This window comes from Manis pentadactyla, chromosome 11 (assembly GCF_030020395.1).
Source record: "Manis pentadactyla isolate mManPen7 chromosome 11, mManPen7.hap1, whole genome shotgun sequence".
NCBI lineage: Eukaryota > Metazoa > Chordata > Mammalia > Pholidota > Manidae > Manis > Manis pentadactyla.
In genome coordinates, this window is record NC_080029.1 from 94,625,692 (window position 1) to 94,651,918 (window position 26,227).

The window sequence follows — 26,227 nt, forward strand, 5'->3', positions numbered from 1 at the left end:
GACATTAAAAGTAACTGATATAAAAAGATAAAGATTTTTTTAATTCCTCTTTTTACCCTATCTGAAGATTTTTTTCAGGCTTATTTCTTAGACATCAAAGAGGGCATAACAACCTGAGATTATAACGCTAGATACATTATAATCTATTTTCCAATGCTTTTCTTTTTAAGATTATGTTTTAAGGTATACTATTAAACAATTTTTGAAGACCCACAAGTTTAATTTAATGTACCTTTTCATTTTTTAATAAACCACATGGCAAAACAATACTTTATTTAATAAATGTATAGGAAATTACAATTTGAAAATAGCAAATACAGTACATGTATGCATACTATTCTTTGATCTTAAATGACATGGACAAACCCCAGCTTCAAAGATCTTCCTAAAATCAATCATATGCAAAATACCTGGTTTCTGAAAGGACATATGGAAAGGTATATACAATTTCTTAAATTGTGATATGGCTTACTTAGTAACACATATTTAGAGAAGCATAAGCTTTACAAATATACAGTATCTTCCAGGTACAAACCTGACACACTGGCACATTTCAATTTCCTGTTGCAGTTATTTCAGAATATACTTAATTGCAAAACTTAAATTGACACTGTCATAGATTTAACTGGGGAAGTCTCCATAAGGTTTTTCTAATCTTACCAAAAATCAGAAAATACTGGTCCTCACAAAAGATTGGAAGAATGAGTTAAACCCTTTGAAAGTGAGCATTCAATGACAGGCTGGCCTGAATGCAAACACAAAATTCAATACTGAGGAACTCTCACAATGGCTTTTTTTCTCTCTAATTTGCCTGCTCTGACCAACATCACAAAATACCCTGACTGGCAATCTGTAAAACAAATATGAAGCCCTGTCTGGCAGGATTCATATGACAGATCTGTAAGTGGGGTCTGCCAATGGTATTTGGTTAGAGAGATATTAAGCTTAATCAATTTTGGAGATCAGACTTGCCTCCCCTCAACATAGTATATATTGAGGTGTTACTATTCATGTGTGACTAATACCTAACTGGCTTATGAGCTAAGCTTGATTCAAAGACAAACTGAACCAAATGAACTAATCTTAAATCTAGGAACACATTCTGTAACTTTAATTTTCTCTATATAAGGTACAGTTAACAGCAAAACTGCCTAAAGCCTTATTCTAAAGGGGCTTAAATCTGTAAGAACATCTTATTTGTTATGGTGAGCCAATTAATATAAATGCATAAAAAAATAATCTTAGCTAATTGTGCTTGTTTCAGAAGTGAATGATTATCTCTTCCAAAGTAGTGAGAGTGGTTGTTTGGGAAACACAACCCAGTCTTATTAGCAATAATCTTCACTTAGGGTTCACTTGTGGTCTATTTCTGTCACACTTACTCTATCAAGTTCAGGGTGGAGAGAAATCTGGATCAGATGTAAAAAAAAAAAAAAGGTTCTTCCCCACCTAGAAACACATTTATAAGTGATGCTTTGTCTCTGAAAGTTGGTGTTTCCTCATTATCAAATGTAAGGGAAGCTCATGTGTCTGATCTTGCCTGTGACTATTCTGGGAAAATTCTATTAAAGATAAACACAGTCAGTGTGGACACCTGGATTCAAGAGATAGAACCAGAACACTGAGATTCCTAAGAGTAGGAAACTCAGCTTCAGAAAATGGAAATAGAGCACCCAAAGTTGAAAAGAAAACAGTAAAATAAATCCAGTGAATTGGCAAACAATACTGATGGGAGCTACAAGTTGTGAAAATCTGGGCCCAACAATACACAAGGCATAGCTAATGGAAAATGTATGAAGGAATTACAGTTGCTTCTGGTTCTGCATTTCAAAGCCCTCTGAAATATGCCTTATTCAACTACATTCACCACATTATATTTCTAAGGCAGCATGGTCATTAATGAAACAATAGGTCTTTTCCTAAAGTAAATCAAAACACTGCATCTGGCCAGAGTTCTGAACACACAGGTTTATGTACAAAAATAACTCTGATTATTTGCAAATGTTAATTAAAATACATCACACTGAAGAACTGCCCAGTTTTTATGTTATAATCTGTTGTCCCAGTGCAAAATTTAGAATGCTAGGTGTTTATGCGAACAGCCACCGTTTTCTTCATGGGACAATGGGGAGCTCGCTGAGAGCTGGCTGACTGTGCCTTTTGGTTGCAGCTCAGCAGGTAAAGGACAGACCCAATGCTGTGTCAGAAGCTATGCAGTCCCTGATCCTATCTGCTAAGTTCACATACTTCTCTGTGGGTTTAAGTTACAAAAAGTTGCATCTAGCTTTCAATTCTCGATCTCACAGAATCAGTAAAGTACCAGTACAAAATCTGTAGTCCTTGCCTCAAAAAAAAACAAAACACAGGAAACTTCCTATGTACCTCACTTTCAGCAGAACATGATCATTAAGATTAACAAAAGTTTTCAGTGTTTCTGCATTTCACAAAAGCATCCTTTTCAGTCCTCAAGTGGATTTTAGACTCTTATCAAATAACCTTTCAAGGAACACGTTGATACAAAAAAATCAGATATACTTATTTAAGAAAAAGGAAAATTTGCAAGAAACAAGCTCAGTAGATATGGGAAATAATGGCAAATATGGGAAAGTCCATTAGCATATAATGCACATTCTTTTCCTTTCTCTTGCTAGGTATCCAAAGTCCATAAATGTCCAGCTGTCCACTGAAATGCTTCTCATTTATCCTTACTTGCCTTCTATATCTAAGAATATTTTGATTTAAACAGTATATATACTCAAAAATTTGACAAATTCAAATAATTATTTTAAATGGATTTACAATAAGAATCCCATAAATTTTCAATTCGATCAAACAAACCTGGGTTTTGTAAGGTACCATTAACTCTCATGAACCCTTTTATTGGATACCATCAACTCTTAACAATCTTTCAGGTAAGTCCAGGTTTTATTTTAGGTTTACTTGAAAGAAAGATGAAATGTTTTTCCTTCATCTTTTGGATATCATTCATTGTTATTATAAGTCATCTGCATCCTATCTGGGATTTCAATTCACAACTTGTCTGGTACATTGTTACTCTACTCTGATTCTCTGAGGAGCCCAAGAAACATATTCACTCTTGGTTAAGAAATTGTCCCTGTTGAAAATGGATTTCTAATATGTATAAAAATCTCAAAACCAACAGTTGCAAAATGAAATTAATATTCATAGGTGCCTGTTTAATACAACTGTTAGCAATTAGGCTGCATTTGGTTTGAAATGTTTTTGCTTAGTCTTCCTACACAGATTTAATGTCTATCCCTATTCCTGTGCTTGACAACATACACACATGGTCAAAAACCCTTGAAATTTTTGTTTTATCTGAGTAATATCTTCCCCCATCTCTCTGGGCATTTCTGCTATGGTATTATTGGAAAAGCTCAAAATTTTATCTTAGGGCTTTTGGAATCCACAGAGAATCCCTAACCCATATCATCAAACAGAAATACTCTCTGGAAGAATGTGTTTAATCTACATGTGAAAATTGAGTATTACAAACTGAAACTTGGCTCTCCAGAGTTTTATCCTGAAAGGGTATTTTGGAGGAGGGAAGCAACTAGCATGCAAACTTTCTGTACAAGATGTAAGGTAGTTCTTAAAAGGACAGAGTATCATTATTTACATTTTGCTGTCTCTTGCTGTTCTTAAGAGAATTCCATGAACAATATAAGTGATTCCAAGAAGACTTAAATCAAAACTACACCCCATCCTCGCTCTTATTTTGTTTTAAATTATCAATATAACTTGAATTTAAGATTATTATCCATTCAGAATAATACTGAAAATAGTTCCTAAATAATTTAATGACAGTGGTCTCAACATGTAAAGATTTGGTGTTGATAAGATTACAAGTAACCAAAAACATGAACTTTGAGATTCAAAACCCTGTAACATCTGGAAAAAGTTGCTTATAAGGTATAACTATAACAATAACTTGAAGACTTATTTGTGAAATAAAACATTTCTGAAACACTTAGGAATACATGCTCATTCCACTTTCTGGATAATTACTAGTACTTTCTGAAATCTGTTGAGAAATATTTTCTGTAAAAAGAGAGAGAGCTGGGTGTCAAATTCCAGAAGCTGGGTGTCAAGATTACATAATTAAAAAATTCAGTTTTCCAGCACTGGCTTGATATAAAATGGTCTTTAAAAAGGATTTTTAAATGCAAATACTGAATTCTTGATGCTTCCTTTAGGACATGTACTAATAATTAGTGTGGTCTTCGATTGTCTTCTGTGAGGTATCTGCAGAGTCACGTCTCATTCTGTAAATAGTATTTTGGAAGTATCTTCATCTAAAAATAATGAAGTCTCATTTTACCATTAACAGAAACTAGCACTGCCAGGCTGGAGTGACTGTTTTGAGAGACTGGTGCTTGTATGGACACAGCTGTCAGGGATTCCATTTTCTAATGTAGGTGTGCATTTATTGCTCTCAAGTCTTTGATGCAGGATAAATAAGGCAGTAGTTTCCCAAGCTCGATAAAATTAGGGACTGGAACTCTGACAATTTGCACAAGTTCTGTCCACGTCTTGCCTGTAACTCTGTAGCTGAATAGTGCATTTATACATGCCAAATGTGTTCAATAATAAATGCTTTGCTTTGGACTGGACTTCCTCCCATTTAGATGAACTTCCAGGAACTGCAATGTCAAGAAAACATTGTTACTATTCATCATACAGTTACACATTAGTGAATAAGACACAGGGGAAAAAACAACCTTAATATACTGTGAACATATTTTTATTAGTTTGATTTCTACCTTCTTGAAGCCATTCTGTTCAATAAGTATGTCAGTTTACAAAGCTAGAATGGCTTCTCATTATTCCAGTCTCTTCAGGCCACTCTCAGGTAAAGAAATACTAGACATTAATTACAAGTCTTTCATCTTTTGTAATTTCTTAATAAGTGATATGCATGTATTATTCTGATAAATAAAAACCTATGAAATGATTTAAAGAAATAAAAACCTAAGTTTAGCTTATCCTTTTCATGGTACCTTTAATCTGAAGGCCAAATCAATTTATAATGTCTCATTTCAAAGAGATAAAAAATTATCATTCTGCTACAAAAATTGACCTGCAATTCACCTTCTGAAGAGCCTGACCCTCCCCTTAAAACAAATCTAAGTCTTCCTACTTAATTATAAGCACAGATGTTTAATTCCAAAGATAGAAGTTCACCAACCCCAACATTTACTGTCAGCAACATACTTAGCTGTATGTGTACTATGGCAGTAGGTTTTCCTGAAGTCAGAGACCAGATATTTAAATCTTCCACTGAATATACATCTTCGATTTTCATCAAGGCTTCTTTGATATAGTCTACATTTAAATGGCTTGGTACACCTATTCAGAATATATCACCTGTAAGTAAAGTTTACTTTGGGAAAAAAGTTATACATTATTGATAGGACTTTTTTTTTTTTCAAAGAAACCAACGGTTTTACCAAATTTAGTTAACATGAACACTTTAAAACATCTTAGTACTTTAAGATAAACCATGCACACATATAGCAGGATACATATAAGAGGTTAATAACTACTTATAAAAAAGTTCATTCTCACTAAGAAGAAATTTAATCAAACCAAATTGTTATTTATTTTAACAAATAAGCTAGGACAAACAAAAAAAGAAAAAGGAAGAAAAGAAAGGAACGTCCAGCCATGAAAAACCTGTTGGGAACTTACATTTACATGCTTATACATACATAATATTGATAAGGCAGGGATGTTGGAAATATAACAAATTAGCAAGTTAAATGGGAATTAAGGAATTCATAACTTACTAAATACAACTGCATTAGGAATCAAGAGAGTTGTGTTCTTGTCCTAGCTCCACAGTTTATTAGCAGCAAAACCTTAATCAAGTTATGTCACCTCTCTGAACCTCAATTTTCTTGTTGGTAATTTGGGGATAATAATTTCTGCATTACCTACTTTTCTTAGCTATTATAAGAATCAAGTGGGTAACAGATAGTAGAAGGCCATCTGTGTAATTCTGTATGTTATATACATGTAAGGTGGAGTTGCTATAGCCTGGTAAGCACCAGCAAGAAGGGGAAAAGACTTGGGTCCTACTCCAGAGTGTGCCCTTCCACCCCCAATCTGATTTAGGGAGGTAATAAACCCAGGAAGGGGTATTAGTGATAGCTTACCTTCTAGGATTATAACTATTGTGTCCCATATGATGCGAAATGTTGTAAAAGCCACAAGTAATGAAAATACATATGTACAGATGGGATCAGCAATCTTATATTCAGGCTGAAAGGTGATAAAATTGTGTGATTAAATATAGACAGACATAAAAAAAAGGAAGGCATACTCTTCCCCCTGTTCTTTATCTTTCTTTAGAAGGACTGGAGGATACCTTTAAAATTTAGATATTGAAATTAAGAAACACCTTCACTTTTTCCTAGATTTTTAAACATCTTTCCTCATGAGACTTATTTCTAGAAGTTTAATTGTTGTGTTTTCCTCTGTACCATCTCTAAATCTTCCACCCAGAACCATAGAATATCAGAGTGGAAGGAGTTTTAGCAGCCACATAGCTGGTCTAAGCCCCTCATATTAAAGAGGAGGGTGCTCAAGTTTAGAGATGAGGGACTTGCTGAAAGTCAAAGCACTAATGGCAGAGCGAAGCCTAGAACCCAGATCGCTGTATTTCTAGTCCAGTGCACATTCCAGTACCTCACATTTCGGTGATAGGGCTTAAAATTGAGTTCTCCAGTGAGTGCCCTACCAAACCTAACTATAGATGTTATACTGTGAGATGGTACTCTTGTGTTTAGTGCTAGCAAAAGAGCTACACTGATGATGCAACTAAGCTTGCCCAAATGAAAAATGGGTAAGACTGGCATTGCCTCTAGTACACTGATAGGAGACAATCAGCTTTAGTTTTAATGTTGAAATTAAATATATTTTAAAATAGAAATAGTAGCAAAAATATTACCTTGAATCGTATAATGTATGCGGCTATTAGCACACCAATGCTCTGTACCAAATCCCCCAAGGCATGTACAAATGCAGCTCTCACTGCCAGGCTATCCTGCCCATGGCTGCGTTCACACCCAGAACCTGTGGTAGGAGAATTTGAAGGCAGGGAGTGGGAATGGGTGTGATGACCAGCCTGGTTCAACAGAAACCCCATTCTGTTAAAAATAAAAGAAAACATTATTATTTTTCCTAATACTATTGATAAAAAATATTTGCTACTAATCAGACACTAATGAGGCAACATGGAACTCATTAATTTAATAAATATTACAGCACCTATTATTATGTATCAGGCACTCTTCTAGGTGCTGGGGTCAAAATAGTAACCAAGCAGACACACCCCCTATTCCCATGGAGCTTATGTTCCAGTAAGGAAGGCAGAGAAGTAAACAAATAAATATATAATACAATGTCAGGCAATGTGAATGCTTTGAAGAAAAGTAAAGCATTGCAAGAGGATGGAGAGTGGTCAGAGGAGGCCTCTCTCAGATCCCATCTGTGCATAGACTTGAATGAAGTCAGAAAGCAAGCAGTGGTGGAAGAGTCTTCAAGGCAGAAAGAACAAAGATCCTTAGATGAAAATGCGCTCTGTGTCCTTAAAAAAACCAAGACAGCCATTGTGGCTCGCACAAAATGGAGATGAGTTGGTGAGGCATACAGGGTCTTACGGGTAAGGACTTTTGATTTTATTCTAAATGTGAATGGAAGCCACTAAGGCAGGGACTAGCAGACCATGGTCTACCACTGCCTCTTTTGTAAATCAAGTTTTGCTGGGACACAGCCATGCTCATTTGTTTATTACTGAATGTGGCTACTTTTGTTCTATAACAGCAAAGCTGAATAGCTGTAGAAGAGACTGTGTGGCTCTCCAAGCCTAAATTATTTTAACTATATGGCCCTTTACAGAAAAAGTTTGTTGACCCTTGGTCCAAATGATTAAGGATGTTACTTAAAACTACTTTTTAGTTTTTAGGAAAAAAAGTTGGTAGTTAAAAACAGATCTCATTCACACAGAAGTATTGAAAAATAAAAGTTAAATTAAAAAAAAGAAACTTGTCTTACTTATATTCCTGATAGTTAAACTTCAGTATACCTGAGCAAACTAATGAGGAATTTATATTTATGAAAGTTTTATTAATATTATAAGAAAATTAACATGTTATATAATTTTTAAATATATAAAATTTTACAAAATTTAATAAAATATACAAAATATACTGCACATTATTGAATGCATACATAACAATCTCTAGGTTCACAGTACTTGAAAATAATAATGTGAAAACAAGATAGAATGTATAATACTCTACATGTTATTATACATTTGTCCAAACCCACAGAATGTACAACACCTTGAGTGAACCCCACTGTAAACTATGGACTTTGGATGATAATGACTTGTCAACATAGGGTCATCAGCTGTAACAAATGTACCACTCTGGCTGAGGATGTTAATAATGGGGAAGCTATGCATGTGTAGGGGCAGGGGGGGTATGGAAAATCTCTATACCTTCTGCTCAATACTGCTGTGAACCTAAAACCACTCTAAAAAAATAAAGATTATTAAAAATATTTTAAGAACAGAGCTTACATTACGTTAACTGCAACTCCAACAGCTGCAGTAATAAGCATTACGTCTCCATTTATTTCATATTTCAAATAGATAGTTCTCTGGACAGCTTCATAGAGGAGGAATCCCATAAGTACATACACCAACAGTACACTAATCATAGCTGACAAAACCTCTGGAGGGAAAAAAATAAAAAAACAAATATTTTCAGCACAGTTATTATACTTCATACAAACTAAATATTGTACAGTATTTTATTTCTATCTTCTTTTCTCTAAGAAGATAAAAGCTCTGTATCATTTCTGTCATGCTAGTTTCCTTATTTAAAGTGTTCAGTAGTTTGATCTGGATCCCCCAGTAGCTTACTCCCTTCATCTCCCCACCTCATCTCCCAACCTTCCCCTCATCTCTTTAGGGTCAAATTGTGAATATACTGAACATACACTTGAAAAAAATGAAAAACTAAGAAAAAATGTTGTAACATATACAACCACACACTAATTTTCCAGTAGAAGACTGCACTCACAAATCAATAACAAAGCGAACAACCTGTATGAAAAATGGGTAAAGGACACAATAGTAATACACAGAAAGTAAAAGAAATGGCCAATTTATCCCAATCAAGCATAATACAAGAAATTCAAATAAGAATACAATTCCTTTTGGACCCTTACTAAACTGGCAAAGATTAAGTTTGACAACAGCCAGAGTTAGCAAAGATACAGTGGTGGAAGTATCAAATGTAACTGTCTTTTTTGGAGAGCAGTTAGGAAAACTAATGAAAATTTAAAATGTACATATTCCTTGATTCTAGGAATCTATCAGAAACACATCCATATGTATGCAAAGATATTGTCAAGGTTTGTCACTATAGCTTTGTATGTATTATCAAAAAAGACCTGGAAACATCTTAAATGTCCTCTAATGAGGAACTCAATGAATACATTATGATATATACATACAATGGGATATCATATAGACACATTAAAAAAAGGAAAAAAAGAAAAACAAAAATGAGGCAAATTGATAATTACAAGAAAGTACTACATCTAGGAGGTGGAACTAGGAGCTTAGGGAATTTATTTTTCACTTTATTCTTTTCAGTAAGTAATGTTTGATATGTTTAAGTTTTATCAGCAAACATGTATTACTTTAGACTAAAGAAAAACACTTTAAGGCATGCAAGTATTCATGAATGCACTTTGACCCAGGAATTTCCTTTCTAGGGATAATATACACATTCATGCCAATTGAGCTGCACATGTGCAAAATGAGGCATGTATGGAGCTATTCATCAAACATTGTATATAAGAGCAAACAACTGAAAACAATAAACTGATTAGTAGGGGCCTTATGCAATATTATGCAGTTGTTAAAAAAAAAAAGAAGGCTCTGCCTTATAAGGAGTAATCTCCAAGACACATGTTATGTGAAAAAAGCAAAGTACACAACAGTCTGTATGGTATGTAACCATTTGTGTGAAAAAGAAAAAGAATATATAAATAATGATCTATACTTGCAATCTGTGGAAGGGTACAGAAAATTACTGATTTAAAAAAATGGATAGGAGAATGGGTGGCTGCGAGACAGGGATAACTTTGAGCTGTATATGTTTTTATACCATATGAATTGTCTACCACTATAAAGTAGGAATAACTTTGTATCTTTTCAAAATAACAAAAAAATAGGGAAATGTGAAGTACATTTTAAAATAATTATACTTCCTATATAATTTATTGTATAAAACAAGTATTGACACTCTAAACAATGAAAGTACTTTTAAAGAGAAATTTTCCTTTAGAGAAACCAGACATTACTCCTATTAAGCATTAAAAGGTAAAACAATCAGGAAAAATGTTATCTGGGTCAACTCATTGCTCAAAGGTTTCAAGCAGTCCAAGTATATTGGACTTCAATACATTTTTATCCCAACTCATAAATTATAACACAGAAAATTTAGTAGTTATAAGCTGTTTCCTGAAGACATCTCACTAATGTAGCCAAATTCTAATAAAATCCTGTGTATTAACAGAACAAATGTTGGATGAGACAATAAACATACAATTCCTGTTCAAAATCATGGCACACCCCTGCCTGATGTACTAATCATTATACTTCAAAAGAAACACAGGGCTGAAAAAGAGAGAAAAGATCAACTGAAATATACAAAGCTGTGGAGAGACTTCCATATTAAGCCCAGACTCTAAGCTCCATGAGGATATGACCAAGTTACATTCCACGTTACACTTATAGCACTCAGTAACTTATAGATGAATTTGTAGAATGAAGTTAGTTGGGTTGAGCAAGGGAAGTTGATAAAAGGCTATATAATTAAGAAGGTTAAGCTAATGAATAGTAAGTTATTTACTGCATCTCAAAATCAAGACATAAATAGGTTAAAAGAAAATAATTAAAACAAATACAAGACAGAATACACATGGAATTTCTTATAACTGCTAGTGGTAAAGTACATATATAGAAATAATGTGAATAATTAAAAATAGTTTAAATTATAAAATCTTATGTACTAGTGTTAGCCTCCTTATTTTACTCACAAAGAGAAGTTATAATTCTCTTTAAAATTAGTAGTTTAAAAATATTAATCAATCCTCAAGCTCTTCTACAAAGTAAAAGGAAAGAAAGAATTTTGTGTATCAAGGTTGAAGCTAGCAATTAGGCCACCATAGTCTTTAAGGTGTCTTAATCAAATTTTTAATATGAATTATAAAGCAATATACTTTACATTTATAAAGCTCTATAACTATACAAGTTAATGACATAGGGATATGACTGCTTATGAAAATCTAAAACCAATTATTAAAAATTCTTTCAAAACCTCCTATAATTAGGTTGACCATACTAGGTTGACCAATTAGGTTGGACATTCAGTTTTCCCTGAATAGTCACAATTTATGCCTGTTGTCCTGACATATTATTAAAAGCTCCCCATTTCATTTTCAAAGTACCCTGGTTTAGATAATAAATTATACAGTGACCGTAGCAGGTATGCCAGATAAAATAGTGGATATCCAGTTCAATATGCATTTCAGATAAAAAAATTTTAATTTAAGTATCTCCCATGCAATAGTTCAGACATACTATGCAGTCTGCAAGAGTGTGTGTGTGTGTATGTGTGTGCACATGCATGCACTAAATCTGGCAACCCCACATCCCAATTATAATTTTCCTAAACACTTAGAGTTATCTTTTTGTGAACTCTCAGATTAGGCAAAACCACATTTAAAATAAAGTAAAATTAAAGTCAAACTAAAGCAGAAACGGAGTTCCTTGGCAAGGAGGATTCCTACCTTTAGAACATCTGCTAGGCTGCTGCAGCCTGTAGTGAAAGCTCAGTTTTCTACATCAGTCTTCACTCCTGTACAGAGCATAAAAGGGATCCCAATGCCTACCTACAGTTAAGTAATGGAATTTAATGGGCTCCTAAAAATTCCCAAAATGACATATTAGGATACTGCTATCAATGAAATCCCTTTTCCAACAATTAGTAAGAAATGTGCCTCGTGTCTAGTTCCCTTGGTGTAAAGCAAAGACATTCATCTGTTATTTTTAATTCTAATTAACTGTCAAAATGTCTTCAAGACAGAATACTCATAAATTCAAAGGAAAAAAGAGAAAACTTAAAGTAGATTTTTTAGGGCTGAAATTTGTAATTGAGAAGTATAAGGTACAGATAATACTGTATGGCTAAAATTCCGAATAGTAGTAAGATGATCACTTATTCTGATAAACAAAAAGTTCTTTCATTGTGAATAAATTAAACTTTGGTGAAATATCATGAATAGGACTAATTAGTGTTACAATTTTTTTTCATAGTAATTTTAACATGATGGAATGCAGATAAACATGGCAAGATATTTCTTTCCCTACAAATTATTAAGAGAGGGAAGCTTTCCATCATTAACCACATTACGACTTGTCCAAACTTCTCATTCTTGCTCTGGGTTGGTTTCTGGTCACATAATATTCAATAAAGTTTTTCAAGACTAAAGGAATGCATGATACAGATTTTTCATTTTCTAAAGGAGGTCCAGGAACTTTCACAATTGAAACCCTAGATTTTAGTGAACATTACTACCCCATTAATTTCAGGTAAATTTGACTAAATGGAAATTTAGCATAAATGAAAAACTCTTGAAAGAGATTTTATGGAAATTGTAGAAAACCCATTATTACAGTATTTCTAACAAATTTTGCTACTTTACACACAAATAATTAAATCACTCCACCTGGCTGAACTGTATATAGCATTGGAGGAGGGAGTTAAGATGAGTGAGTATGTGTTTTTTGTTATAACATCACTTGGGTCTTTTCATTCAGCTGAAATATAAACAAATAAGATCAATGATCTAATAAAAACCAAAATACACTCTGAATTTCACATAAGAATAAACATCTTTGGTTTGAATGGTTAATAAATGGTAAAATAAAAAATTAAACAGGAGAAAATAGATTATCAAGTACTCTATAAAATATGAAAACTGTTCATTGCACATTTTAACACATCTATAATTGCCAAAACTAGAGGTTTTCAAGGTTCAATGAGAAACATTGAGTCGTTCTCAGTCCTCCTCTGTTATTCTCCATCATAGTATACATCATCCTTTTTTTTCATAGCATGTAATACAGTTTATGATGATGCTGTATTTAGGTAGATATTTACTGCCTGTATCCCCACCCTGTACTATTATCCATTCAGTCAACAGGTAACTACTGAGCAACAGTTTGCTTCGACTATGTAAATTACACTCAACCAAGAATATTTGCTTTTTTATGAGTGCTGCCTAGATGTAATATTGGCCTATTGTTAACTGTTAACTTTACTAATGCTATGATGTCAATAATGAGTGTATTTCTCTTATATAACACTTGTCTTTCTATCACCTCAAAGAACTATATATAGCAAACATCTAAAGACAGGTTTCAGAGGTCTATAAAAATGAGTAGGAGAGTGGAGACCTATTTTCTCTAGTACTTTAATGCTATGTCTCTTTTCTACCTTCTTCCAATAGATGATAGGAAGGAAATAGGAGGAAAATCAGTGGGCTGTACTGGATTTGCCTAGGACTTCCAGACTAGTATTTGTATTTCAACTCATTCAATTTGTATTTTCAACTCAGTCTACTGCACTCAGGCTAAGGACATCATATAGGATTTTCAGTGGCCACCAGAATGCCAAACTAAACTGCAAAGTATATCTTTCAATCCTCTCACCTCCTATTCTGAATACCCTCCAATTTCCTGCCTTCTTACTACTTTCTCCACCCCCATACCCAAGGTAAGCAGTACTGTCAAGTGGACTTGTGGCTACCCAGTGCTGACCACCTCACTCATATCTTCCTTCTGCCTCACTAAAGCTCCCGTTTCTAGGAAGTATCTATTCTTTTCATGTAGATGTTCATGTGATATAAATTAATTCTATGATGTGAATAATTAATAGGCATAACTCTTATCAGGGATGGAAAGAAGTTGTTAAAATGAATCACTAACTAGGGAGAAGAGATTACGTTTTTTGGCTGCATGTATCGAGGAAGAGATTTTTTAGCTGAATACTTTCTGCCCCTTTTGCATGAGGGGAAAAAATAATAACCTACATAGAATTAGCATTATAATCACATACCTGCCTTAGGACAACCATCATGTTACCATACTGGCCAAACTGTCTTTGGTTCAGAACTGAGATCTGCACTTTTACTAGCTATATGAACTTTTGGACAGTGATTTAATCTAAGTACCAGCTTTTTTCTGTAAAATAGGGATGTATTGCAGAACTGTAAAAAATACTTAAATAAGGTAGTGAGGTATAAGTACCTAACATGGTACCTGGCAGAGAGTAAATTCTCAGTTAATTAGTTTTAGTCTTCGCCTCCTTCCCTCTTCTGCCTGCTAGTATATCCTCTTACCCAGACTTCTCATATTTCTCAAAATGGTCCATGTTCCAGAACTCTAAAAGTGGTAAGTAGCAAAACAGACAAATAAGACCAGCCCCTGACTAAGAGAGGAAGAGGAAACTCCCTTCTGACTAATTTTTAAAGTCAGAAGCAACCGTAAGTCAGGCTTTACCACCCAGCCATGTTACTGATCAAATATATTTTTATTGACTATTTTGTGAACATGACCACAGTTTCAGGATTACAGATACATGTTTTTAAGTCCCAATATTTTAGTCTCAAAATTTCAAAAATACCACTACTCCCAGTTTGGATATTGGTTTAACTTACCCTAAGCACAGGTGATTTGAGGATCATGAGGTTTACCAACTTATCTGTTTGTCATATCCTTATTTACTCAGCCTGAATATGCAATAGGAAAGCCTAATAATTCAATCAATAATCTCTCATACAGTACTTACTAGTGCCAGACACACAGAGTTAATATTATCTGTTCCTGTCGCTACTTAACTCATGGTCTAAAAGGAGACACAGTTTCATAAGAATAGCTTAAAAAATATGATAAATGCTTTTAGGCATGTATAAAATATTATGAGGAAGCAAAAAGGAAATAAATTTGGGAATGATACCAATATCTTGCTATCATTCACAGACACAGACCTCTGGGTCCAGAACTGGGTATACAGTATGCTGCCTTTTGCAGAAGAGAAGGTGGCAGAGAGTTGGGTATGAACATATATGAAAAATATATAAAGTAAGGTGGAAGGTATAATATACATGTGTTTCCTTATACTTTCAAAAGGAGAGCCTAAAAGGATAGTTCAGAAACTAATTAAAATGGTTACTAAAAGGAAGTAGAGTGGGAGGTTGGGTTGGAGGGGACAGAAGGAAAGCAAGACATCTCTGAGTAAATCTTTCTTTTAAAATCATTTTTGACTTTTGCAACATAGGTTTTACATATTTACAAAATAAGTCAACAAAAAAACAACTCCTCCCTGCCTTGATATCAAAACAAAACAAAATTGAACAACAGTAACAAATCAGAAGTTTCTTAGGGGGATTCCTTCTGCAGTGTTCTTCAGGATCTAAATCCCCAGGTCTTGGTATTGGAGGTCACAGACACATTATTCCAATGTGTCCAATGTAAACATACCTTTCCCCACAAAACTTTGCAGAACTTTATGAGATTATGCATGAAGCAGTGGTATTTTGTGGAATGCAGGAGTCACTGCTTTGCTTTATAGCTTTGGTCAGCTCTACTCATCTTGGCTGTCTTTTTAATCGTCCCCAAGTCACAGTCAGTTTTTCTCTCATTGTTTCTACCATTATTCAAAGAGCTGAGTAAGTGAAATAAATTCTTTATCTAGATACACTGGTAGGATATTTTGGAGCACAAAGAAGAGAAATATCCCTAGAGGCCCTTCCAGTGTGAAGGGTTGAGCCCTCACAATTCAGTGGCTTTTAGTATATGCATAAAGCTGTGCAATGACCACTATTATCTAACTCCTGAACATGCTCATCTCCACAAAAAGAAGCCCTCTACCCATTAAGCAGTCACTCCTTTTGCTTGTTCTTTTTTGAGGTTCTTAACAGTACAAATTTGGACCTCCTAAATTGTTCTTTTATAATTTTTAATTTTTTCTTCTTTTTAAATGTTTTTGTTCGATATTCTGGGAGACTTTCTTGATTATATTTTCTGGCCCTTCTACTGAAAAACATTATTTTTAATTTCAGCAATAATATTTCGATTCCAAAGATTTTTTTTGTTTCTTTTAAAAAATATTCTACTGTTTTATTGTTCTACTATATTAATAATTTAAAACATTTTTTTCTGTTCCTTAAGACTCCTCTTTTTCCTCCAGGACTAATTTTTCTGTTAGTTTTGTTCATTTTCTTTCATGCTGCTGGTTTTTCTCATTTTCTGAAAGATCCTTGGTTCTCCATTCACACTTAGGGCAGAAGGACAGGGGAAAATGACTGTAAAAAGGAAATGCTCGAAGGATAAGCCATAAAGTAATTAAAGTGGTTACTACTAAGGGGTGTAGGGCAGGGCAGACTAGGACAATTGCATTACTTAAGGATAAGTAGGTGAGGAACTGAGCTATTAGGCTGCAGAACCCTGAACTGTAATATGAAAAAGGATTATTTTGGAGCACCAACATCCATATGAGAAGCCTCAGCTTTCCCCATTTTGTTCCAATTTCTTTCTAAAACAATTATCTGGTGTTTTCCACGAAGGAAAACGCAGGCTGCCTGAGTGCAGGCAGGGGTAGGAAGGAAGGTAGGGACACCGTGGACGAGTCGGAATAGTTTTCCATTTACAGTCATTCAATTACTCTTCCCTGGTTTCGGTCCCAGTTCCCCCTCCTGCTCATGTGTCCCTGACCCTTCTTTGGTGATCTGCTGGGTGGTTCCAGTTCCTATCTCAGTGTACTCCAGGCTGCAGCCTCCTGGCTTGTGTCTTCCTTCAACTCCCTTCTGTTTACTCTCCAACTTTCAGAAATTGCTGGAAATGTCGTTTATTGGTGACTCAACTATCTGCTTCTCTTTGTTGTTTTGGTACTTTTTATTTCAATAGAGACTCAGGAGAGTAGGAGTAAAATGCTGAGATTTTAACCTCTCTTAATTAAACATTAAAATTTGTTCAAAATGGAAAATAAAAATATGTGTGCATTGTTAAAAAGTCAATGATACTTTTTAAAATATGGTAAAGAAAACTTTGTTCAAGGAGGGAAGCTATCAAGATAGGTATAGGGACCACTGCAATGGAATTTTGCAGGGGAGAGAGAGATTGGGCTCAACTCTGAAAACTGCATCGGCAAGTGGGAATATACAGCCAAGAAGCAGGGTGCGAGTCAGCGGATGGCAAACTGTTTAGAGGAAACTTCAGGGTTAAGTAGGATTCTGACTAAGCTGACCTAATAGAATCCTTGCTGAAGACAGAAAAGGATGAGGAGACATCACCTGGGGAGTGACCCAGAAGATATTGGGGAGGGGAAGCAGTTCGTGTGAAATTTAGCAGGGTTCTTGCTAAAATGCACAGATGGGCTTGGGAGAAGGTTCAGGAGACTGACTAAATTTCGGTCAAGTAAAGAATCTGTCAACATTTACAGGATTATATTGATTCAATGACTGAAATGAAGGTCAGCTACAGAGTATATGTTATACTTATTAGAGTAATGCTTAAACTCTGGGCTACAGTAGCTTTGGATGGACTACCAGAAGTGAAAGAAAGAAGCTGATCCTCATTCATGAATTAAACCCATGTGATTTTGCTAGTTTCAATAAAATGAAGGAAAACTTTTTTCTGATAACATCTTCAGGACATAGGGAACAACATTTGAAGATTAATGATTACCATATAATTTCATATGTGTAAACTGTTTGGCTGACTAGGCTGAATGTACCCTGGAAGATATGTATCTGAATAAATCTTGTTCATTTATTTTCATTTGCTTTGTGCAAACAGGCTATCACCAAAAAGATTTCAGTTAATCAAAGGCTACAGTTCATTGTGGTTTTACTATAAAATTTCATAAACTCAAAGAAACTCCCAGTTTCCTACCTAATCGATGAAATCCAAAGGTGAATCTTTTGGTTGGTGACTTTGAAGACAGCCACAAAGCAAGTAAGGTCAGGATGATGGCACTGAGGTCAGTTAACATATGAAGAGCATCTGTCATGATTGCTAGGCTATTTGCAATGTATCCACCTTAAAGTAAGGGTGAGAGGGAAGAAGGAATAAATTAATTAAAATAAATAGAAAAAAATGTAACATCCTACAAAATATTAACTTCTATCTTAATCTTTACCTTATTAAAATTAAATCAAGGGTATCCTGAAATTTTATGAAAACATTAAAGATGTGCACATATCTTTCTTGTGAGAATATTCATTTATATGAACAGATTCTCCGAGGAGTTAATGACCTTAAAAAAGCTAAGCACTAAACTGGGGGATAACACATAAACAAATATTTTGTTTTAGCACTTCAGCTTTTGTGCTGAATTCTATTTGACAGTGAAATTAATAAACACAATGTCTAAATATGACAATAAAGCTGAAGAAAAGGCAGGTATTCACTTGTTTGGGAGGCTTTGAACATAAAATTGTACCAAAGAAACTCGCAAAATGCACATTAGTTCAAAAAAAAAAGATAAAAATTAGTAGATACACTTGGATATAGATAACAATGTCTCCTAATAGATAAAGGTGGTATTTAGAATATAATTTTTTTATATTGACTTCTCAGGTATTTTATTTCTCTCTCTCTATATATATTTCATGTGTGTGTGTGTATTTCCATAAGGTCAACCAATTTTCCTAGCACCATCCCTGAATAGGCTTTTTATAATACAGAGTATTTATGTTCGTCACAGTTACCTGGAAGGCTTGTTAAACTACAGACTGTTTGACTCAATACCCAGAATTTCTAATTGAGTAGGCCTCTATAGGGCCTTAGAATTTACCTTTCTAACATGTTCCCAGGTGATGTTGATAGCCTTGTGACACACTTTGAGAATCACTGTTCTGTGAAGCAGAACTTCCTCTGGCTGTTGTGACACATAAGTGTGTTGGTACCCCTATTCTTGGGATAGATGCACAGAGCCAGGAGTGGCATAAGAACTGGGGCTGGTGATCTTGTAGTCACATCCATTTAGGTCAGTGTGCTCTATACAAATATTATTTTTTAAAATGTATTCCCTTACATGAAAAAGCTGGAAATCACTGAGAGAAAATACAGCTTGGTGAATCATAACATGGGGCTTTGGAATCTCAGAAACTCTGAGCAAGTTACTTAACATTTTTGAGTCTTAGTTTATTCATCTATAAAATAAGGATAGGTTAAAGCCACACTATCCAAAAGAACTACCTAAGAACTATCTATTCCAATAGGATCTATCTGTGCTGTCCAAAAGAGCAGCCACTAGTCACATGTTGCTTTTGAACACATGAAATTTGCTTAGTGCAATTGGGGAATTTAATTAATTTTAGTTAATCTAAATTTAAGGAGCCACATGTTGGTGATCATCAGCAGAAACAGCAGAGTAAGGACCCCTGAAAAATATCCTCCATCAAAGCAATGAACATAGGCAAAAACTGTCCCAATTAGTTTTTTGGAACTCTGAAACTTAACCAAAGGATGATACAAGTGGCATTTATTCAAGGAAAATGGCTAAATCTTGGTAAGAACAGTGAGCTCTGTGGTGTTTTTGCTTGCTTTATTCCTATCTCCCCATCTCCAAGTCTGCAGAAGCCTCAAAAACCAACAGCAGCAATCAAGTGAAAACTTCAGCCTGGCAGGTACAGCAAGGGATAAAATGCAGGTTGGAACCCCTTGAAAGCCCCATTTCTAGAGAACTGTCATTAAATGACCTGTCTGGTTGCTCACTGGGACACCAAACTTGCGAGGCTGTTTTTATTTGACTTACTTGGAGTTCTGCCCTGTGCAAACCCCAGGGAGTATTTGTCAAAAACAACTACAGGCAATTGTTTAATACCGCAGCTTCCTGAGGCAATAAGTAACAATATTTTCCCTGTGTTCTGAAACTTTACAATAATGAACCTTGATGTGGGTTTACTTTTACCTGGTTTGCTAGGCTTATGTTGTCTTTCAATCTAGAAATGTAAAACACATACCCTTTGGTTCTTGGAAAATTTCTTAAACTATGTTGAATTCTTTCCTTCTGCTTTCTCTATTCCTCAAACACCTATTATTTGGTGTTTGGACTGATATACTAATTTTCTTGCCTTTTTTCTCCTATTACCCATTTCTATTTTTTGCTCTACTCTGCGAGAGATTACCTTAATTCATCTTCTAACTTTTCTATGGAGTTAGAAAAATTGTTTAGTATTTTTATTGTTGAAAGCTCTTTTCTTTACCCTGAAAAATTTTTTAAAGCAGCCTGTTCTTGTTTTGTAAATACATCATTTTGTCTCTGCAGACACTAATTGTATTATTATATTATTATATCTCGCAGGCTATTAAACAGGTTTTAACTAGTTTGCCTTATTTAACATTCTTTACCCACACTTCTGAGGGTACCTATTGATACAAATTCTGGGCCTACTTAGGATTCTCTAGTGTCTTAGTTCTCAGTTGTGGTCCTCAGATCAACAATCTCCTGGGAACTTGTCAGAAATGCAAATTCTCAGGTCCTCTCACAGATGTTTAATTAGAAACTCTGGCCCAACAATTTGTGTATTAATAAGTTCCTAGGTGTTTCTGCTGCATCAGTATAGACTGGGTTGGTTCTTGGTTTTTCCCCACTACTTGCTTGAAGTTGGTTTTCTTGAGTCTTATTAAAAGTCAGTTACCTGTTTTATTTGTTTCCTTTTTAGTTTCTTAAATTTGTGTTGCTATTGTCTCCTCTCCAGTTCTCCCCATCTGTGTGGAGATAACTATATATAGAGAGATCTGTTATGTATATGTAATATATATATATATATATATATATATATATAAACCCTTTTACTGTAGTTTAAGAGAGACTTTAGGAGAGACACAATCAGATGCATGAGTTCATTTGTCATTTTTCCTGGAAGACTGTTTGCATTCATTCTTCAAGATTTTTCATTCCCAATAAAAATGCAGTTACTACTCAATAACTCTGTTACTAAATCCAAAGGATATTTTAATTCTCATCTCATTAGACCTCTCAGCAGCTTCAGCTCACTTATTTCCACTTGGAAATATTCTCTTTTCTAGGATTCCGGGATACCTGTTTGCCTTCCGCATGACTTCTAAAGTGGAGTTCCTCAAGACTTGGGCTCTCTAGGTAATTTTTTGCCATTCCTATGTTATTACCTAATGTATCTCTCTCTACCTTGACCTCTCTTCTGAAGTATAGATTCATATGTAACAACTCACTGGACATCTTTGCTTGACTATTTAACATACATATGATTAACATGTCTAAAACAACCCTTAAGCCCATGCCTAAATCCTGATCTGCATTTTCTCCTGCTTCATAAGTGACATACATTTCTATATATTCAGATACTTAGGTGAGAGGCTTCAGAATCATTCCTGATACTGTTCTGCCATCAACTTCCCCCATCCAAACCACTAGGGAATTTTTTCAGTATTACCTTTAGAAGGTATCTTGATCAGTACATTTTTCTCCATCCACTCTAGTCTAAATCAAAATAATTTCTTGTCTGGACCTCTGCAATAATTTACTTGATTCTGTTTGTATACCCTACAATCCATTCTCCACATAATACCCAGAGTAATCTTTCAAATTATGTCACTCTGCTTAAAAGCCTTTGAGTGCTTCCCATTATACTTAGAACTTAAAACTACATTCATTTAATTTGGTCTATCAGCACCTGCACGACCTGGTCCCCCTGCTCTTTTTTACCTTTTAGCACATTCCAGCCAACTTAGCCTTCTTTTTGGGTCCTTTTAGAGGACTGAAGGTTCAAGACCTTTGTACTGCTGTTCTCTTCACTTGGAAAACTCACTCATTCCCTTTGCTTAATTTCTACTACTCTTTTTTCAGTTTAACTGTACTGGGTCACACATAAACTATGTTCTGCTGGTTACTATGTCTTATAGTAAGTACCTTGCTTGGTTTTTTCTTCTCAGCAGGTAAGACCATTTGAATTTTAAATTTGTGTGTTTATTTGTTAACATCTCTTTCATTAGATTAAATACTTCAGGTAGTAGGGACAATAATAGTTTTGTTTTCTATTGTAAATCCAGAACACAAAGCACAGTGCCTAGAATATATGAAGTACTCAAAAAATGCTGGCTGAATGGAAAGATGGAGAGAATGGAAGTTGTTTAAGGTCTCAGAGGAAGTTAGTGTCAAAGCTGAGATTCAAAATCAAGTCTCCTTCAGATCTTTAAATTACTTCATTTTAGAGAATTACTCCATACTTCCTACATTAGATACTTTATTTCTAAGTGCTTTTGACATACTTTAATAAATGCTCTACTGTATACAATTCTGTGTAACATTTTGAATAATATTGTTAATGCCTATCTTTAGTGCTAGCATCTCCATATTATTTAACAAAATATTTTCATGTTTTAAATAAAGTCAGTATTTGAAAACTACTGTGGCTTTCACAAAATAACATTTACCAAATAAGTCAGGACAATTATATCTTAATAATTTTTACATAGGCAAAATAAGCTAAATTAATTTTAAGGGGAAAAATTGTGATTAATGTGATTTTAACTTCAAATATTAAATATTATCTTCAAGAATCACTAAGGCTGAATGACTCAATATTCTAGCTGTGTGACTTTCGGCAAGTCATTAAAGTTTAGTCTGCTGAGACCATACCTTATCTGGCCACAGCTTCCCTCCCGTCTTTCAATTTCTTTATAGCTTAAGCATTTATAATTCTCTAACACAATAAAAATTAATTCAGTGAAAATTTATTGTATGTCCACTCTGTGAAAGTCATTGTTCCAGGTGCTGGGAATTCAGCTTATACTTCTGTGGAGGAAGACAGACATTAAACATGTAAATATATGAATAAGATTATCTCAGATGCTTTTAAAGTTGGGGAGAGAACCGGGGAGAAGAGAGGTTTAGTCAATCAGTAAACGTCTCTGAGGTATCTTCTGAGATGAGACATGAATGATAAGAAGCCAGCCCAGAGAAGATTTGGGAAAAGGCAGTCCATGTAAAGCAGTTTTTTCAAACTGCAGGCCCTGACCTATTTGTAGACCATGAAATCAGTTAAGTGGGCTGGACCATAATTGAAAAAATATTAGAACCCATCCCATGAAATAACACTTGTTTCAGTTATACATACATTTATACATGTGTGTATGTGTGCATACACACATATGCACGCATGCCTACATGAGTCACAATGTTAAGTGTACTTCTTACTATAGTGAGGTCAAAAAGTTTGAAAGCTACTGAGGTAGAGGGAGCAGCCAGTCTGAAGGCCGTAAGAGCAAGAAAGAACTTTGAGTTGTAGGGAGAAAGAAGGCTAGGATGACCAAAGTGAGCACTGGGGAGGAGTGGCATGAAATGAGGTAGGAAATGTATATAATTTTCTTCCATATAACCGCCAGCCAGCATCTTAAATCTGGATCCTCACCTCTGTTCTCATCATGATTCATCATGAAGAGCCAACATGGGAGAGTGATCTCGTTGCTTTAATGTCACTTTTAAACTATCACTAAGAGAAATTAGCAGTTACACTAAGGTGACTGTGAAATTAATCTCCAAAGTAAGAATGTATTACTTGAATAATTTAAAAAGTGAAAAATAAAACGAAGTTCATAAGTCCTGGGGGAGCCCTGTGGTTCTTTTCAGATCTTCCTTACAGTGAAAAGTTTTATGGTTAGTTGGTAGTATTTAATGTGCAAATCTCTTAGATAGAAATACAAAGGGAAGTAGTAATAGAGACCACTTAAAACGTAGAGGAAAAAGTCAAGAGACTGGGACTGCTGATGCGGCTCTTCCATTAATCAACCTAAGTGTCTTCACAACTTATTTCAAATCTCTGGACCCTCAGATTTCTTATGTGTGAAAAAGGAGGGGGAGTAGGTGGTCAGTAAGGTCTCTTAATATGGTAAAATTTTATGATTCTAAGTAGTTTTAGAATCACTTACTATTTAAAACGTTGCAAAAATTAACCTGGTGTTTGCTCAGAGTTTCTTTTTCTTACAAGAGGAAGTTACATGATGTACAATGAACATAATGTTCTTAACTTTACAATAGGTGATACAATGGAGCACGAGAAGAAAGTCATCTCTGGAAATTTATATTGTACTTAGGTTAATCTGCACTTTGGAACCGTACGGCCTTTTCACATCACGAGATTAGTATCTTGATAAGTAACAAGCTTCCTGTAAAGAAACTTTAGACCTCAAATCACGTGTAACTAAAGCTTGATAAAGATTCTCCAGGCAAGGTACATGGAAAGTGAGTTGGCAACACAACTCACCTACAAGTTCTCCGATCATGAAAAGCACGTAAAGAACAGCAGCAATGATGAGTCTGGTTTTCACCTTTCTCTGCTCCAGTAACTCCCTCTGTTTGCTGCAGTTGTCACAGGGGTCCACCTTCAAACTCAGCTGACTGTTGCTCAAAGGTAAGTCCTGGTCCAGTAAGGAGTCATCGTCGGCCTGGAGGGCCAGCTGCGCCCCGTTAATAGGCCTTTCCGGGGTTTCGGAACCATCATCGGCCACCACGACTCGAAGTTTGTTAAACCGAGACAGCCCCTCGTCCCCAGCCTCGTCCGAGAAGTCAAAGGCGCTGGTGTCATTTAAAAACAGCGGCGCATCATCCTTCCTCAGCAGAGCTGTGAGGCGCTTCCACGCGCCGGATCCAGCCATGGCAGAGGCGGAGCGGCTCGGCGCAGGCGGACGGCCCGCGGCTCCTACTTCACTGGGGCGCCGGCTCCCGAGGGCGCTGCCGCGCGTCCCTCCCCATCCTGTGGAAAACGAAACGCGTTATACATTAAAGGCGCCCCGACACTGCCCACAAGTTGCGAAGCCCCGGGGGCGGCGAGGGCTCCGGGCTGGCCGGGGGCGGCAGGTCTACCTGGGGCGCTGCCGCAGGGCGGCCGCTCATCTCCCAGCCCCGGCGACTAGCACAGCTCGGCCCAGGGCCGCGGGGAAGCCGGGCGGGCCTCACGCCTGCCGCGCTAGCAGCTGCAGGCCGACTCCGCGGGTCTGACAGGTTCGGGGCTGGGCGCCCACGGCCGCCGCCCCTCCTCGCCTTGCGCGAGGCCGCGCGTGCGCCGGAGCGGCCGCGGGAGAGGCGCGCGAGGGAGGGTCGACACGGGCACGCGCAGGCCGCGGCGCAGGGCTGTGGCGCCGGCGGGGGGCGGGGCGGGGCGGGGTCGCGGGCTGCGGCCTCGCCCCGCCCCTCGCCCCCAGCCGGCTGCTGGGCCCTCCAGCCAGCCCGTGCGCGAGGAGCGCTTACCTGGGGGCTTCGTGCTGCGGTTAAGAGGCGTGAGCTAATGGAGCCGGGCTCCGTGGGCGTAGTGGGTATTCGAACGGGGCTGGGCGTCGCTGCTGGATTTCGCTCCACAGGAGGATGGCCTTGGATTTGGGATCGGGATGTTGGTTGCGGATGCTCCGCAGAAAACGAATTTAGCGGTTGCTAAGGGAAAAGCCAAGCACATTTTCTCTCCTCGAGTTAAAGCCTCTCTGGCAAGTTGTCAAAATTTGCTGCACAGGCAGGTCAACTTGGAGAGGGCATGGCTTATGGTAGTCAGCAGTTCTGTGTCCGCCTTTATTTTTACTGTTGTTTTTCGGCAAATATGTGTTGTCCTCTGTGTGCTCACTGCCATGTTCCGTTTGTCTCCAAGGTATTTACAATATGGACTAAACCCAAGCACAGAAAGTCTAGTACAGGTATCTGTTTTAGCCTTTGGTTCTGTTTAACATCAAGAAATTAAGAAGTTCTGAGTATTTTCTGATTTAGATATAAATTTAAATGGCAAAATGGAATGGCAGTGAGACCCCTCTCAGCCATCTCCATGAAAACCTTCGATGCCCTGGGTGGGCTTTAGAGGTTTCCAAAGGCCTTAAACTTACATGCAAAATTTTGTGGATGTATGTATTTTCTTGAGTAATTTCTTAGCTTTCATCATATTCTCGAATGGGGTTAAGACTCAGCTAAGATATAAAGGAACAACACAGTCAGAAGAACTCATAGATCAAGCCCTTAGTTTCTACCTGAATTGTACTGCAAACTCCTATTTATCTAGTGTTTGTGTGGACAGTAGCCTACATGGATTCCCAAAT

General features: G+C 36.3%; 1 protein-coding gene and 1 long non-coding RNA gene across 4 annotated transcripts in view; one reads left to right on the top strand and one right to left on the bottom strand.

Moving 5' to 3' along the window:
• The window catches only part of LOC118922540 (uncharacterized), a 50,342-nt gene extending 26,021 nt beyond the window's left edge, over positions 1-24,321 (top strand). Inside the window, exons 3-4 of the long non-coding RNA XR_008992597.1 lie at positions 21,206-21,275; positions 24,192-24,321. This is a non-coding gene — a long non-coding RNA (uncharacterized LOC118922540). The remainder of the gene's footprint in view (positions 1-21,205; positions 21,276-24,191) is intronic.
• On the bottom strand, positions 234-25,305 carry SLC30A4 (solute carrier family 30 member 4). 3 transcript variants are annotated; one of them, XM_036905429.2, is made up of 8 exons: positions 25,017-25,302; positions 24,418-24,906; positions 18,062-18,208; positions 8,609-8,762; positions 6,974-7,172; positions 6,180-6,285; positions 5,236-5,370; positions 234-4,664 (listed from the first exon to the last, which is right to left on the bottom strand). In XM_036905429.2, exons 2-8 carry the CDS (start codon positions 24,806-24,808, stop codon positions 4,510-4,512), a joined length of 1,287 nt encoding a protein of 428 aa, XP_036761324.1. In that variant the 5' UTR covers positions 24,809-24,906; positions 25,017-25,302; the 3' UTR covers positions 234-4,509. The 3 variants fall into 3 exon arrangements, 2 of the variants coding, with proteins under 2 accessions (XP_036761324.1, XP_036761325.1); XR_008992596.1 differs by lacking the exons at positions 234-4,664; positions 5,236-5,370 and having other exon boundaries at positions 6,974-7,098; positions 25,017-25,303; XM_036905430.2 differs by lacking the exons at positions 234-4,664; positions 5,236-5,370; positions 6,180-6,285; positions 6,974-7,172; positions 8,609-8,762 and adding an exon at positions 15,399-16,489 and having other exon boundaries at positions 25,017-25,305.
• Positions 25,306-26,227: the final 922 nt, after the last annotated feature.

Excerpts from the sequence above, each read along its gene's own strand:
- SLC30A4 (XM_036905429.2), bottom strand. The coding sequence starts at position 24,808 with ATGGCTGGATCCGGCGCGTGGAAGCGCCTCACAGCTCTGCTGAGGAAG. Across the intron at positions 18,209-24,417 it reads CATGATCGGAGAACTTGTAG|GTGGATACATTGCAAATAGC; the intron begins GTGAGTTGTGTT and ends CCTTACTTTAAG. Across the intron at positions 6,286-6,973 it reads CATACATTATACGATTCAAG|CCTGAATATAAGATTGCTGA; the intron begins GTAATATTTTTG and ends ATCACCTTTCAG.